General features: G+C 42.6%; 1 protein-coding gene across 1 annotated transcript in view; it reads right to left on the bottom strand.

Annotated features, from left to right (window-relative positions):
- DNAJC3 (DnaJ heat shock protein family (Hsp40) member C3) overlaps window positions 1–17,350 on the bottom strand; it is a 92,935-nt gene that overhangs the window by 31,102 nt on the left and 44,483 nt on the right. The window contains exons 5-6 of the mRNA XM_068267929.1: window positions 8,401–8,553; window positions 1,139–1,320 (exon numbers count right to left, since the gene is read on the bottom strand). Of these exons, the coding sequence (XP_068124030.1) occupies window positions 1,139–1,320; window positions 8,401–8,553 (335 nt within the window). The remainder of the gene's footprint in view (window positions 1–1,138; window positions 1,321–8,400; window positions 8,554–17,350) is intronic.

Below are 17,350 nucleotides of genomic sequence, written 5' to 3'. Positions count from 1 at the left end.
GTTAAGAGGGAAGACTAGAAGTGGGAATGGGGGAGGGCTTCATGTTTTGGGAACTGGGGTTAGATAATTGGTAGAAAATATGTGTTAAGCCCCATACACAAGCTCAACACAGTCTTTATGCAGCACAATTATCAAACAACTTTTGTTGTGAAACAAGTTGAAACAACCAGAAAAGGTTGCTTGCTATTGTTCAAACAACTGATAAGACGTCAATCCAACTGTTGGATTGACGTCTTATCAGTTGTTTTAACAATAGCAAGCAACTTTTTCTGGTTGTTTCAACTTGTTTCACAACATAAAGGTGCGTACACACGCCTGATTTATTCAGACGACGAGTCGTCAGACCCGCCCACAGGGCGGCCATTCTAGCGACAGTTTCCATGTGTGTACAGTCTGTCGGCAGGCTGATGAGGCTGGTTTTGACATATCTGCCGAGCGGATTAGTCAAAACCAGCCTTATCAGCCTGCCGAGAGACTGTACACACTGGCAAACTGTCGGCAGAACGGCCGCCCCGCGGGCAGGTCTGACAACCCGCCGTTTGCAGGAATCTGGTGTGTGTACGCACCTTAAGTTGTTTGATAATTGTGCTGCATAAAAGACTGCTGTTGAGCGTGTGTATGGGGCTTTAGACCACCAGTTAAACAATTGTCTCATGCTCAAAATGGCAAAGTATCAGTATCCATAATCACCTTTTAACAAAAGCCTGCTTATGAAGTCCCCATTCCAAACCAAAACTTACAAATAACCTCCATGGAACCCCACAGACCATCGGGCTCAGACATCATTGTAGTGGTAACTGAATTCTCTCTTAAGTGGCAACATCTCATCAATCTACTGACACAAAGCGCCAGCAAATGCGTTTGTGCTACAGTTGTAGGTACAAACTTTACTTGTATAATGGTGCAAACATGTGCTGTGTGATTGTAGGGGAGCAGGTTGGGGCAGAAACTACCAGGAGTCATCTGTTGCTAGTAACTGGATCACCAGCACAAAATGCTGATACATTTTAGTACCTGGCGATTCAGCACATAATAGTGAAAGTCAAGCATGACACCACATACTGTAATAATAAATTGACCTTTTTGATATGGAACTTAATCAGTATGTAATACTAGTTCTGCATGGTAGAAACCCTACCTGAGTGACAGGTCATGGTCCCCCAGCTCATAGTATATGCGGCTGACCTTATAGAAGGCCCCGGTATTATCACTCTTTAGTTTAGAGGCAGCTTTCAGGTCAGTGATGGCTTTGCCAGGCTCTCCTTGGTTAATGTAGCATTCAGCTCGCAGCTCTCGAATCTCTGCATCCCACACACATGTCTGAGGAAAAACAAACAAGAAGAGACTTTATTTACCTATGCAAAGCACTCACAACGCCTCAACACAGCACTGCAATATGGCTCAGAACAACAATGGAAAACAAATGCGTTCCCTTCTTACCCCGCAAGCAGTTCCTGTAATTTCTGAGAATCAATACGAAAACACAATCTGTAAGACCTGCAGAAAATATTCCGGCATAAACACAGACATCTTTTGTGCAGAATTTTTGCCTCGGCTCATAAACCATTTTAGTCAATTAATGTTTCTCAACGTCTGTGGTGGTGCATGCTAGCTGATTTTCTACTACCATATTCCAAAGGAATAAAAATAAAATAAAAACAAATAAAAAATGATATCTATCTATCTATCTATCTATCTAATTTATACGGGAACACTATAACATATACTGTTCAAAAACCTTATCAGAAAGACTGCATAGACATTTGGTAGCTACTTAAAATAAACTTTTTCCATTCATACAACCATTCAAACCAGCCTCATATGCATCTTCTTATTGCCCACAAACAAGCAGGCCATCCAGGTAACATAATGAAACTGAAGGGAAGAGGCAACAGGTTCATATACAACCTCCTATAACTTTAGCTAACCACTAGTATAATGTTTTCAAATGTATCTATTACTGAGAGGAGAAATGGGGCTTGAGGTGGTTCTCTGTCCTCAATTTAAAGTGTCACTGAAGAAGAAGAAAAAAAAAAAAAAAAAAAACAATTATGATATAATTAATTGTATGTATAGTATGGATAATTAACCTGCTGGGCGGTCTGGCGGTCTCGTCCAGTACCGCCGGAGCCTGCCGCTCAAGCCCTGCTGGGCCGATTTGGCTCAAATAAAAAGCAGCACACGCAGCCGGCACTTTGCCAGCCGCGTGTGCTGCCTGATCGCCGCTGCAGTGCGGCGATCCGCCGCATGCAGTGGCGAAAGAGGGTCCCCCCAGCCGCCTGAGCCCAGCGTAGCCGGAACAAAAAGTTCCGGCCAGCGCTAAGGGCTGGATCGGAGGCGGCTGACGTCAGGACGTCGGCTGACGTCCATGACGTCACTCCGCTCGTCGCCATGGCGACGAGGTAAGCGAAACACGGAAGGCCTCTCATTGCGGCCTTCCGTGTTACTTCTGGCCGCCGGAGGCGATCGGAAGAACGCCTCCGGAGCGCCCTCTAGTGGGCTTTCATGCAGCCAACTTTCAGTTGGCTGCATGAAATAATTTTTTTTTTTATTTAAAAAAAAACCCTCCCGCAGCCTCCCTGGCGATCTTAATAGAACGCCAGGCAGGTTAACAGAACATTAGTAGCAAATAAAAGACTCATTTTTATTTTAAGTTATATAGCTTTTTTTTTTTTTTTAATAACATTGCATCATTCTTTAATATTTGTAGTCTACGAACTACACTCTGCTTTTTAAAACTAAGAAACAGAGCAGGGCTAATGACACTTTTAAGAAAACCTGTAACTAAAAAAATAGTTACCCTGGGAGGTACTCGCCTTGGGTGGGGGAAACCTCCAGATCCTATCAAGGCTTCCCCCGTCCTCCTGTGTCCCATGGCGGTCTTGCTGTGCCCCTCCGAACAGCGGGGAAGTAAATACTTACCTTCCTGACTCCAGCGCAGGATCGGCTCTGCGCTCGGAGATAGGCCGAAATAGCCGATCGCTGTCGGTCTGCTCTACTGCGCAGGCGCAAGTCTCCTGCGCCTGCGTAGTAGAGTGGATCCGACAGATCGGCTATTTCCGCCTATCTCCGTGCTGAGAGCCGCAACACTGCCCCCGCTGGAACCAGGGAAGGTATAAATATATCAAGCCTTGTCCCTCTCGGTGTTACAAGCCCTACTGCATAGAGCAAAATTAATCCATGCCATTCACTGATGAGGATCAAACAATCCAAAACAGTCCGTATGCATGTTGGATTGTTATGGCTCTGTCCAAATTAACAAGCTGACATCATTGCATTCCAGTGGTTCTGGAGGTGTGTTTAGCTTCTAAGGGTAGAATGGTTAATTTGCATATGTTCAGCAGTGGTTCCTTGGGAGACATCTCGAGCTCACTCCAACCTGAATTATCGCAAATTCTGTTTTAAGAAAGCAAACTTTTGTTTTTCTTAACATCTTAGTAAAGGGGCTTTTAGGACCATTGTAGTCCCTTACACACTCCAATGAGTTCTGGGTCACCATGAGCTTGCTGGTTAGTCTGTCCTTGTCAGGCTTGTCGAGCCAGGATTGCAGGACACTTCAGGGGAGCCAGCGCTGGATTGCCTGCAGTTACAGGGATGGGGGAAGCCTCATTGGGACCCTGAGGCTTCCCCCTCCCGAGGCAAGTACCCCCTAGGGGACTTTTTTTATTACAGATTCTCTTTAATTAAAAAGAATCTGTACTCTAAAATTCTTACAATAAAAAGCACACCATTCTATTCATTATGTTCTCCTGGGCCCCTCTTTGCTGTTTCTGCCACTCCCTGCTGCAATCCTGGTTTGTAATTGCCAGTTTGGCAGGGTTTATAAACAAAAAACATGGCTGCTAACCAGCATGTGATAAGCTGAGAGAAGCTCAGTCTGTGACTCATACAGAGCCTGGAGGGGGCGTGGAGAGGGTGTGTATAACTTCTACTTATCACAGCAGAGGAGCACATTCCTGCCTGAGTCGGCAAAGCTGACAAAGGAAAGAAGATTATATTATATAACAGAGATAATACAGCCACTGTGCAACTAGGAAAGGCTGCAGTAAGACAGACCACATTAGAACAGGTATAGGAACTTATAGGATAGAAGAAATAAGGCTGAACATTTTGTTACAGAGTCTCTTTAAACTTCCCTGCAGTAAAATCTTATCTGAAGTTGTCTTTCACTGTTTCTTTGATGTGTAAGTGCTTCAGAAAATAGCACTGCTTTCTGACTAAATTAGTTGGAGAGCTCAGAGAAGCTCTTTTGCACAGAAAACAAGTTCCTAACTTTTCATGTACTGGAAACAATATGAGACGCATATCTGTGCTACTTGCTGTACTACACACATTCAATTAATTTTATCATAAGTTTATTTTCACTTCAGATCCCCTTTAAAGAGGAGCTGTTAGGTATAAGGTCTCAGAGAAAAAAAACACATATATCAGTAGCTAAATATTGGCTGTACTTACATTACATATGCATTTCACTGTCCACGTTTGGATTTCACAGAATTTGTATATAGTATATGCAGAGATTGATGCTCCTGACAGCTCATGGCAGGTTCCATGTTTGTCTGTCTCCTATAAAGCCAAATGTGTCGTCATGTCCTCGCTGCTTCCTGATCACAGAAAAGCTCGTACTGAATAACACTAGTGTGCAGTGAATATTAATTAGCCATGTGGCTAGGAACAAATGCGGACTCCTGCAGTGTACTCTGCCTGGAGATTTATCAGTGCTGTGCCTGGACTGAGTTACAAGCTGCTGAAACTTGATCCTGTAACTTCTCATTAGCAGCCGAGGGGAGGGCCCCAGAATGCTTTGCAGTATGGTATGTGGCTCTCGGCTTCTTAAGAGCTTGGGTCTAACAGCTTTGCTGATAAGCACACATCAAATGTAAGAGAGATTTTTAACTACAGTATTGCCTTTTTGGCTTCCTTCTAAACTGTTTAACACAGGAGAATGGAGGTTTAAATTAGCTTCTGCAGCCTGACAGTTACTCTTTAAGCAGGATAGTTTAAAAAAAAAGTAGAACAAATCAATTCTGCAAAGTATATGCACATTACTTTTTGGAATAATATCATGAATAATATTCAGTAGATAGAGTTCATGGCAGTTAAATAAAGCTAATCCATCTGCTCCGGCTACAGCTGGACCACAGCAAACCATTGCAGTGGACACGGCACTATGCACTCCCGCTGCCGACACGTGGTCCGGGCAGATGGAAACCGGGCCTTAGGAGTCCAGCAGACAGTAGTCACTGAATTCAAGCCAATTAAGTTAAATAAAGCTAAATATGTTAAGGTGTCACTAGGCCACCTACCCAATTCAGGCCTTTGGTGAATGTGGAAAGTTTTCATGAACTTGTTTGAGGTTTTTCACAAACATCCTGTTTTGAAATAGCTGTTAAAGGGTACCCGAAATGAGTCAAAGTTTATGAGATGGCCACACCTGGGGCTTTTTCAATGTCCCCATAAACTGCATGGCACCTCAGCTTTGCCAGTCTCCCCTCTGTATTGGAGCTATGTCCTGTTCAAAGCTTTAGGCTGGTTTTACACTACAAACTGGTGGTAGCATTGCGGTACGGCACGCCCGCCACACCGCATTGCCAAAAATAGGCCTTCAGGGAACACCGGGTTACTACACGGTGTTCCCTGTCTGGCCACCAGCCAGCAGGAAGTGATGCGCGTTTGTTTCGGGTATGCGGATGCGCACAGTAAAAGCCCGCTTCTGTGCATGCACGCTGCAACATCGTAACGCCGACATTTTAAGAAAACCTGCGTCGCCACAGAATAACATGACTTTCGGGTCAATTTCAGATCGCCGCAAGTCCTGCACAGTAACGTAGCTCTGCTCTAGCATTAGATTAGGCACTTTTTGCGCAGCGTACTGCAATGTGGGAAGAATGAACTTCCCCATAGGGTTTCCTTAGGCTGCGGTGGCAGTGCGACAATTTGCCGCACTGCGCCAGTGTTAAAGGAGCCCGAGTCTCTAGGGCACATGCTCTGTCCATTTTGCCCATCCTCTGCGATTGTACTGCTGAATGGCTGTGCACATCAGCCGTGTCCGGGAGTGTTCTTGGCACGCAAAGTACAACAATGGAAATATTTGTAGCAATGCATGCTCAGGACACGGAGCTGTGGGTGAGCATGCAAAGATAGGGCTTGTGGAGTGGACAGTGAACAGGAAGGGGATACATAGCTCCAACACAAAGGGGAGGCTGGCAAAGCTGAGGCATCACACAGAAGGCCTTCGTATGACCATCTCATAAATTATGATTCAGTTCAGGTGTGCTTAACCATTTCAGCCCGCAGGGATTTTACGCCTTATGCAACAGAGCAATTTTCACCTCCCATTCATTCCCCATTAACTTTATCACTAATTATCACAATTAATTGATCTAGATCTTGTTTTTTCTGCCACCAATTAGGCTTTCTTTGGGTGGTACATTTTGCTAAGAATTATTTTTTTCTAAATGTATTTTAACAGGAATATTAAGAAAAAAAAATGGAAAAAAATTCATTATTTCTTAGTTCATAAATGTTCATAATATACCAACTTTACATGCATATTTAAAAAGTTTAGACCCTTGGGTAACCATTTATGTTTTTTTTTTCCAATTGTAATTTTTTTTTCCATTAAATATATTATTTTGGTAATTTTTGGTGTGGGAAATAAACAGTTAATTTTAAATGTTATAATGTGTGTTTATTATGTTGAAAACTGTATGTAGATGTAGTTTTACTATTTGGCCCCCAGATGGCCACATTGAGTTTTTTTTTTCGGTTCTTCTCGCTTCCAGGAAGCGAGAAGAGGACAGGAATCTATTTTTTTTTTTACAGAAAGACCACGGTCTTTCTGCTGGTCATTAGATCAATCAATGGGAACCATGTTCTCATTCATTGATCTCCAGGCTACCGGGGGGGGGGGGCGGCACGGAGACCCGCGGGAGCGTGCCAAAGTGTGCAAGTGCAGCAGAGCAGCGCCTGGACGTGAGGATCACGTCCAGGTGGCATAAATGGTTAAAGCCAAACACTTTAGCTCTTAAAGAGAATCTGTACTCTAAAATCCTTACAATAAAAAGCATACCATTGTATTCATTATGTTCTCCTGGGCCCCTCTGTGCTGTTTCTGCCACTCCCTGCTGCAATCCTGGCTTGTAATTGCAAGTTTTAGGCAGTGTTTACAAACAAAAAACATGGCTGCTAACCAGGCTGATAGAAGATCAGTCTATGACTCATACAGAGCCTGGAGGGGGCTTGGAGAGGGTGTGTATAACTTCTATCCCATCACAAGCAGAGCAGCACATTCCTGCCTGAGTGCCTGAGCCAGACAAGGCCGTCAAAGGAAAGAAGACTAGATTTTATGACAGAGATAATACAGCCACTGTGCAACTAGGAAAGGCAGTAAGACAGACCACATTCAAACATGTATAAGAACTTATAGGATAGAGAAATAAGGCTGAATATTTTGTTACAGAGTCTCTTTAAGCAAAATGTCTAAACAGGTGTCACACCTTCTGTTATTGTAAGGAAATGTGCCTGTAGCTCCTGGCTTATACTTGTCTAAAAGAAAGAAGTGGTAAATTAAGGAATATTTCCTGGAGCACCAGTCTTTATGAAGTATTGATTGTGGATCCTTGAATATTTCTCTCCCTGCATTCATTACTGCGATGTAGGTGACAACAATCAGAATTCTGTTGTTCTCAGCCTGCTGGTTGTACTGTACAGGTTTCTCTCGGGGTAGAAGAGTGGCCCTATGGATTTGCTTACCTACTATCTGGGGATGAAAGCCTTGATTTATGAATATTTAACATTATATATCACAGATCCTTCAGCCTACATCTGAAAAAATGTCCAAAGATGGGAATTTGTTATAACTTTTACAGTATTTTTTGTCCAACTGCATATGTGTTTTATGTGCATATTAAATATGGTCATTTTACAGCATTTCTAACTGAAGCAGAGAGACAGCAAGGTGGGAGATTCTGAAGAGCATCATGGCAACAGTACTCCAAACAGAGTAAAAAGGGTACTGGTGTCAAGTTGCAGGAATGGAAGATATGTTTTCACAGTGGATTTTATTGCCTTCCGTGGGCATCAGCTCTCCACAAAAAAGTGTCAAGTTTGGACTCTGCGTTCAGTTTTCAGGAACGTATCTAACGCATCCGTTTTTATTTGCAAGTCAAGACGGCCAATATTTTTTTACATTCCGATCCGTGCATGTTTTTCTCCGCTCCAGAAAGGATAATGAACAGGTAAGTTTTTATTGCAAGTGTGAACTGGCCCTTACTCTAATTTAATAAAAGTGTTTGTGATATGATGCATAGATGAAGGTTTTTTTATGGAAATTGTAAACAAAATCAATCCAATTTATTTATTTATTTTTTTGCCTGACTACCGGGCTGTTTCGCTTACCTCTAGAACAATGTCAAGTAAGCTCTCAGCAGTGGCGTAATCTCTTTGATTGTAGGCAGCTATTCCTTGTGAACGGTAACGCTGAATTTCATCAGACTTTGCCAGCTGTATGGTGGCCTTACTCTTTTCCTGATCACTTGGGTTAGAATTGAGCTGATCAAAAGAAAAGGGAGATAAATGGAAAAAAAATTAGACCACTAAAAACATATGGTAATCAGCAGGACATGCACTAGCCAGTATCAGAACAAAGACGATACCCATTTCACATGGCAAAGCAATGCAAGAATCAATCAGTTCCATAGATACAGGTTACCGGAGATTATGTGAAGGTAAAGCAAAGCCAAACTTAGGAGATAAGGAAGATTGACTTTTCAAGTGAAGAGTCAAAAACTGAACATTACTTCACTAGCCTATATCTCTGGAACTACGGATACTTTTCATATCGTTTCCCCTGAAGACAACCTCTGATCAGTTATTACATTATCTGCTCAGTTTCTTCACGCCAGTTCTATGGCAGGTTTTCTTTAGAGATGTGAGTAGTTATTAGTCTGCCTATAATAGTGAAGGCTGTAGTACTATAAAAAAGGAGCTGCTCAGATACGGTGTATCGCTGATAAAAACTGGATGTCTTGACAACAGACAAAGTTTATGTATAAACCTAAAACCATAAACATGGAAATTGGAATAAGATTTGGTGCTCGGTACACAGTTTTCCTTGCTTTGCTTTCTGTACAAGATGTCTCTTATTTAAACTACATATCGGTGTCAATTGGATGTCTAGGGGTCCAGCGTTAGGGCATGCAAGGGTTTGTAACAAAGTAATGTTCTCCCATGCAGAACAAGAGCTACCGTGCCCAAGATGTATGTGAATGCCAAATTACAGTGCACTGCCATTTATTTACAAAGTGATGCAGGTTAAATATAAGCCTGTTAAACAAACAGAAAGATACAATTATGGTAGCAGTGTGACAAGTATTCTGCTGTCAGAGACGAGACACGCTGACTGCTGGAAAAAGAGCAGCAGTGGAACTCCTCACACCGTGCTTTTGCTCATGAAAATAATGAGGGATTCATCACTTTTTTACATGACACATGTATGATGCAGTCAAGCTGGGTAACAAAAACAAAAGAAACAGCCTGAGAATGAGTGTGTGGGCACAAATTTTTTCACAGAGCTGGAAGAGGATCTGCAGTGAAGCGATCTACTAGAGTGACATCTACGCTCCAGGAAATCACCACATTTCAGCACTCAATACAATTATTTTTTTTAAATCAGAAACGCTAATTGAGGGAGCAAGGCAAGCATAATGGTAGAAAGACAAAAAGGTTACTAATACCCATTTGTAGCAAAACATTTGTATGAGTATATGAGTAGCAGGCACAAAACAGGGTTAAGGAGCAATCTAGGATGTGCTAAATAAAAATCTCCCTAGTTTTATCAGTTCTAATTAACCTTTAAATGCAGTTTTTACATTCTCTTGACAGGTGGGTACAGACAGAGGGTGTCTTACAGTGGATCCGAGATAAACTTTTACTCATTGAATAATTGTGTTCCTTTCATATTGTTTATAGGGCATTCCACAAGCCAAATACTTTTTTTGTTTTGTTTTATTACTCTAATTCCCTATAAACTAAACAAGCCTCGCCCTCAGGTTTTCAGAGAGCCTTGGCACTGTAGCAAGGGCTTATGGGAGATCAGTTTGGGCAGGAGGAGGAGGAGGTTACTAGCCAGAGATTTCGGAGGCAGAGGGGAGGAGGGAGGAGGAGAGCAGAGTGAATTTGTCACAGGCAAAGAGCTGGAGATACTATCAGCTTTGCCTGTCTGAAATGTTTACAAACATGGCTGCTGTCATTGTATCACAGGAAGAAATAATCATATTCTGTTGAAGCTGTCTGCAGCTAGATTTGCTGTGTAAACTATCTAAACTTTAGATAAGATATATAGACAAGTTACTTGTTATAGTTAGTTTTTCATCTCGGATCCGCTTTAAGCCCAAAGGTGCAAACACAAAAACTTTTGCCCACAGAGGATGGCACACGATCTCTTGGCCCACAGTTCATGGCTGAATTCTGTACAAACACATTGCTAGGCTACAACCCTGCAATGTGTTCCATTGCTATGAAAGGAGGAGGAGGGATGCTAATGTATGACAGAGGGGCTTCATGCAGGCAGGGTAAGGAGGGGGAACAATTAGTTTTCCACACACCTCAGCTGACATCCAACTGACTGTTGGCAATAGGAATCGTGTGAGGAAAAAAAAGCAAACAAAGACTGTATTTTTTTTTTTTTTTTTTTTGCCTGCACGCAGAAAAACACACATTGCAACTCTTGGCTATGACCGTCCATAGGAAAGCATTACATGCATTTTCCCCATCCCGGCAAAATGCATGGCATTCCCCCAAGTGCGATCCCGCCTAAGTAACAATCACTAAGGCTCGGTACCCACTTGAGCTCAGGACAGACATTTTTTTTTCATTGCAAAACAGACAGTGAACAGTTCATATCTTATATATAGGAGCCATTCCCACTTGTCAGCCTGCGACAGATGCACTGGATCCGATGCAGTAAGCGGGCTGTACTACTGTGCAGTCCGTGATAATCCCGGGACAGAGCAGATGCGTTCCCCATATAGCCTGTAGTGGAAGCCCATCTGCCTCGAGCTCCAGCCGGACCACCGAAGTGGTCCACTCCTGCTGGCCACATGTGACTGGGGGCAAATGGGAACAAAGCCTAAGGGTGACAAACTGTGTGTACAGGGCTCGTACTAGCCCTACACTGTACCATTTGTGTCAGATAAACAATCTATATCTTTCAGATACCGACTGTTTGCCTAGTCTACCACTTTGCAATAGCAGGTAACAGATCAGTTTTCAGCATAAATCTTATTATATTGATTGAACTAATTGACCAATGCAGAATAAACCTATGAATGCATGGGCTGCATACTGCTCTTCCCTGTTTCCACCCATTCCTTATGCTCCTAACGGCATCAACTGGGCAATAAATCGATCAATATCTATCAATTGTAACAAACACAATAGCTTCAACAGATTCAATATTTAGACAGGAGAATTAACATTTATATTGTGCTTTACTTCTGGCGGACTCAAAGCACTCGAGTTGCAGCCACTAGGGCATATGCTCAGTAGGCAGTAGCAATGTTAAGGAGTCTGGCTCAAGGACTCCTTACTAAATAGGTGCTGGCTTACTGAACGGGGAGAACCGAGATTTGAACCCAGGTCATCTGTGTCAAAGGCAGAGCAGTACACTGTCCAGCACAGCCAATCACATCAAATGTCTAATCCATTCAAAATACTGTATTGTATAGTGTATACCCAATAACATGCTATCAGTAACATCACTCACAAGCTGATAGCTGTATGTTAGTAAAATAGTTATCTGACAAGATTACATACATTTATGAATATGAATCAAAACAGCTTTTAAGAACAATATAAAGTTTTGTTTGTTTGCTCTGTGAGGGTCCCTCTGGCTCTATGATGAAGGGAAGCCACAGACATCACATGAATCATTAACACCACACTGGTTGAGCTTACTTCAGCAAGTACGTAATATTTTTAGACAGGGGCTTCATTTGCAGATATGAATAGTTACTATCATTTAAGTAGGCCACCTGGCATGCCAGTGGTAAAATATACATGAAATGTAGGATGAAATACCATTTCCTGTCATTCTTCAGACCAATTATTCTAAACTGTATAAAAATATATGCAAGCAATTCTCAGAGGACCGATAATGATGTAAAGCACATCGGCTTTTTCTTTTGGGAAGGGAATGCACATCCATCCCGTGTTGCTATAAACAATACTTTTCACTTAAAGGGGAACTTCAGCCTAAACAAACATACTGTCATTAAGTAACATTAGTTATGTTAATTAGAATAGATGGGTAATATAATTTTTTACCCATCCTGTTTTAAAAGAAAAGGCAAATGTTTGTGATTCATGGGGGCTGCCATCTTTGTCATGGGGGCAGCCATCTTTTTGGTTGAAAGGAGGTGACAAGGAGCAGGAGACACGGTTCCAACTGTCCTGTGTCCTGATTACCCCTCCCAACTGCACACACTAGGCTTCAAATGTCAAATTCAAAATGTAAAAAAAAAAAAAAATTGCACCAAAACAGCAGAACGAGAGCAACAACATCAGAAATCCCATCATGCTTTGCACAGCATCAGGGGAAAAAAGCCCGGGCAGTTTTCTTCTGTGCAGCTAAAAATGAGGCTTGGATAAGAGAAACAAAGTTCTGATGCTGTGAAACTGTTAAAGAAACACCAGGCCTTTTCAGTGCTGCTCAGTCGATTTTTAGTCCGGAGGTTCACTTTAAGCTCAGTCACATTATAAAATGTTGTATAGACATGAAATCTAACTTATAGAGCTGGAAGGATGCAGTCGCAGGACCAAGGGCTTGCTAGACAGGCAGGAGATGGAACATTCACTCACTCAAACATTCGAAGCTCAGAACACAAGGGCCCCCCTCGTATGGCTGCTCATCTTAGGCTCTGTTCCCACTTGAGCGGAGAACAGACAGGTTGTGTCTGTCCTCCACTCATTGCTAAATGGGCAGTGAACTGCTCCTATTTTATAAATAGGAGCCATTCACACTTGTCACGCTGCAACGGATCCATGGGATCTGCTACGGTAATAGCCTATTGGGGCAACACATCTGCCTTGGGCTACAGCCGGACCATCGGAGTGGACATTACAATGTCCGCTCCCGCTGATCCGACGCAAGTAGTCTCAACTTGCAGAACTACAGCTCAAAATTCAATTTCTGGGCAGATGATTTTTGTGGAGTTTGAAAGTCATCCCTGTTTATGCATGGGTTTTCTCTGGGCACTCCAGCTTCTTCCCATATCTCACAGCATTACTGGTAGGTCAGTTGGTGGTCACCTAAGAACCTCAATCTAGAGATGATAATACGGGTAGACTGGAAATAAACACACAACCATGGAAGACTACTGAGCTTGCGTTAAAGTGGACCTGGACTCAGGACTTCTCTCTGCTCTAAAAGATACACAACCGCATAATAACATATATTTGTTACAGCTCATACAAATCCTAAAATACATTTGCACAGTTTTTACTTCCTGATTCATGGAAGCAGACATATTGTTTACAGCCTGTGCTTGCAAATGGGTTTATCTGCCTATCTGCCATAGACAGTCATGTGACACACGGGAGGATCAAATTACAATTTGTGATTAGAGAGTTTAGCCCGTTTAATTCCCCCTCATTTGTGTCTAAATACATCCAGGGTGCATTTCTCTAAGTTTTCCTTCTGTCCTATGCAAGAGTTTAGGTCCACTTTAAGTGGCTGCTGCTTTCCTTAGCTGCCCATGTACATTGAGTCCCACAGGAGCAAAGCGCATTAAAACCATTAACTCATTCAGTGTGTAGGATCTGCAGTTTATCAATGTTTGGACTCTACAAGGCCTATGAAGGCGTCCTGTGGTATCTGGAATCTTTAACCACTTTTGTGGGATGTAGATAATCGTGTATGGAATCCGACGGCCGCTGCTCGCTCCCGCACGCGTTTTTGCTTTAATTAAAGTCCCAGTGTCAGTGATCACCAGCATCAATGAGATGCCGTGGTCATTGTAACTACCGAAGTAACAAGTCCACGCATTACTTCCTGTTCGTGTACTTATAGTACATCTTGTGGCCAAATAGTAAAATTACATCTACATACATTTATTTTAATAAAAAGACCCATAGTAACATTTAAAATTACCATAATTACCCAACTAAAAATTTTGCATTCAAAAAATAAAATAGAATTAAAAAAAAATAAATAAAAAAAAAAACAAAGATTAAAAAAATTTTATTCAAAATGCATAGTTAGTTACTGTAGGGACTGAACTTTTTTTAATATGTATGTCAAGAGGGTATAATGCTGTTAATTTTGAAAATATGGGCTTGTAAATAGTAATGGCCGCAAAACTGAAAAAAAAATGAGCTTCCAGGGACCAGTAAGGGTGTGAGAATGATAACATCAAATTTAACACACCTGCTCCCCATTCACACCTGAGATCTTAAAGGACTTACGAGGCCAACTACGTAAAAAAAAGTTAATTACCTGCCTCTAAGTTTCAGGCACGGAGGACGCCGTCCGCGTCCTCCGTGCCGCTCCGCCGGGTCCCCAGCTCATTATCCCCCCCCCGGGCCGGCTCCCGACCCCACGGCCCGGGTCGGGCTCTCCTTCCCCTCCAAAGATGGCCGCTTCCTCTGGCCGCGGCTGCGCAGTCCGCCTGGCCGCGAATGCGGCTGCGCAGCTCTAGGGCCAACCCCTCCGATCCACGCTACAGCGTCCTCCGTGCCTGAAACTTAGAGGCAGGTAATTAACTTTTTTTACGTAGTTGGCCTCGTAAGTCCTTTAACCTCCCTGGCGGTTTATTAAAATCCGCCAGGGGGCAGCAAATACGTTTTTTTTTCTTTTTCATGCAGCGAGACAATGTCTCGCTACATGATAGCCGCTGCCGAGCGGCATCCCCCCAGCCCCGCCTTTGTGGCAGGCTCAATGCTCTACTTATCTGCAGGAGGAACATTTTAAAAGGCTACTAAATAAAATGACAGTTTTCATAAACTGGTTTACGTAAAAAATGTCTTCAGGCAGAAATTTACTAGAAGAGATTTAAAACATAGATGTCGTACTGGACAGTGTCGTTTCTGAAACACTGCTGCCTTAAAAGCCTACTATAACCAACATTGTGACACCCTTCTTCCCCTATAGTCAATCATTTTTCCAACACTAACATAAGGTCTAGCAAGCTTGAAAATAAAAACTAACAGGGTAGCTTACACACAGCAGCAGATTGCACAACATTAGATAAGTGACAAATGTCTCAGTCTCTCTGTAAATGTGGGAACTTGCATACATAGCTGTGAATGTTAGCTGTAACACCATCATACAACCGTGTCCATGCAATGAGAGTGTGTATTCTTCCTTTACAACACAAAAGTAAGTTAGAAAACTCAGTAACTGGAAGAATTAGCAAATGCTGAAGGACAGACAGCCTTATGTAGTGCAGGTAACTGCACCAGAAAGACCATAGTAAGGATTTACAACAAAGGAAACCTGACACTACAGACTACTTCACAAGCCGGACAAGCTTTTTCCATAAGCAGCTTGGAAGTGATAGCTGGATGCAGCGTGAGCCTGAGACATTTCCACTATGCCCGTGGCACTTCTGTAATGCTACAGAACCAGTGCCACTCTAAGGAACATAAGACAGAATACCTAAAACATTATTGGGAAGTAAAAAAAAAAAAAAAAAAAAAAAAAAAAAAAAAAGACAAGTGCAGACTAGAGACTGTAGAAGCAGACTAATAACAAGATATTATGGAAGCTGCCATGGCTGAATTTATTCTGCAAGAAAGATTCTACTTTTTTTATGTCCTGTTAAACCTCCGTTTTTCATACTCATGCTCTCAATTGTTTGGTGTTCAGTAGTATGGTCAATGAGATGCAAATTCCCATGCAATGTAAGATTAAGCAAATTATCTATGCAAATTTAGGCAGAATTTGATTGGTCCATTTTCAAGCTACATAAATTTGCACACAGAATTATCTTTTATCCTGTATCAACTAGGAATCATTTGCATCCCATTAACCATGCCTAGCATATAGCATTTTTATAACTGAAGCACCAGATGTCAATGTTTTGGGCCTCTGTGTCTGGATTTAGAAGTGAATTACAGCTTCAATATGGATTGGGCAGTTTAGGAGAGTAATGCTTCATACACACTTGAGATAAAAGTCTTTGGAAAAGGCAAGATCACAGACCAATTTTACCCCCTTCCATGTAGTATGAGAGCATACTCTACACAGTCTATTCTATGGAGCTGAACTCCCCATCAGACAGAAATCTTTGCAAGATGCTGCACACACAGATGCTGTAGACATTCAAAAGATCATTATCTGCAAAAGATCTGTTCCTGCAAAAGATCCATTCCTGCAAAATGCATTCATAGTCTAAGGGCTCGTTTCCACTATAGCGAATCCGCATGCGGGCACTGCACGCGGATTCGCATAGGCAATGTAAGTGGATGGGGCCGTTTCCACTTGTGCGGCTGCGGGAGCGTTTTTTGGTGCGGCAGAAATCTGCACGGCAGAGCCGTCAGATTTCGCGTGCAGAAGGAATGTGCACGAATCGCCGCTAATGTATCCAATAGGGAAATCGCATGCGGGGTGACCATGCGTTTTTTGCCGCGAAATCGCATGCGATTTCGCATAGGTATTAATGTTAATTTACACAGGCAGTGACATGGTTAAATTCGCATATACCTTACCTATGCGGAATCGCATGCGAAATCGCGGCAAAAACGCATGCGGAATCGCACCCGCATGCGATTTCGTCCGCGGTGGAATGCAGGCGATTCCGCACCGCACTAGTGGAAACGAGCCCTATGAGATCTGCAGATCCTCATACACACTTGGTTTAACAGACTTCATCTGCATATCTGGCAATCATCTGCAGATCTGAAGATCCATCCTGGTGGATCTGATCTGCAGATGATTGTCTGTTAAACCAAGTGTGTATGAGGATCTGCAGATCTCATAGACTATGAATGCATTTTGCAGGAATGGATCTTTTGCAGAAACAGATCTTTGCAGATAATGATCTTTTGAGTGTGTACGGGCATCTTTGTGTGCAGCATCTTGCAAAGATTTTATCTGATGGGGAGTGCAGCTCCATAGAATAGACTGTGTAGGTGTGGCTCTCATACTACATGGAAGGGGGTAAAATTGGTCTGTGATCTTTCATTTTCCAAAGACTTTTATCTCAAGTGTGTATGAAGCATTAGTCTAGGCCCACACTATGCCGGATTGGCAACATGTACAGTGAATTATAGCTTCAATATGGATTGGGCAGTTTAGGAGAGTTAGTCTAGGCCAGTGATGGCTAACCTTTCAGAGGCCGAGTGCCCA

This window comes from Hyperolius riggenbachi, chromosome 2 (assembly GCF_040937935.1).
Source record: "Hyperolius riggenbachi isolate aHypRig1 chromosome 2, aHypRig1.pri, whole genome shotgun sequence".
NCBI classification, from domain to species: Eukaryota; Metazoa; Chordata; class Amphibia; order Anura; family Hyperoliidae; genus Hyperolius; species Hyperolius riggenbachi.
The sequence above is the reverse complement of the archived record's forward strand: the minus strand, read 5'-3'. Positions and strand labels throughout refer to the sequence as shown.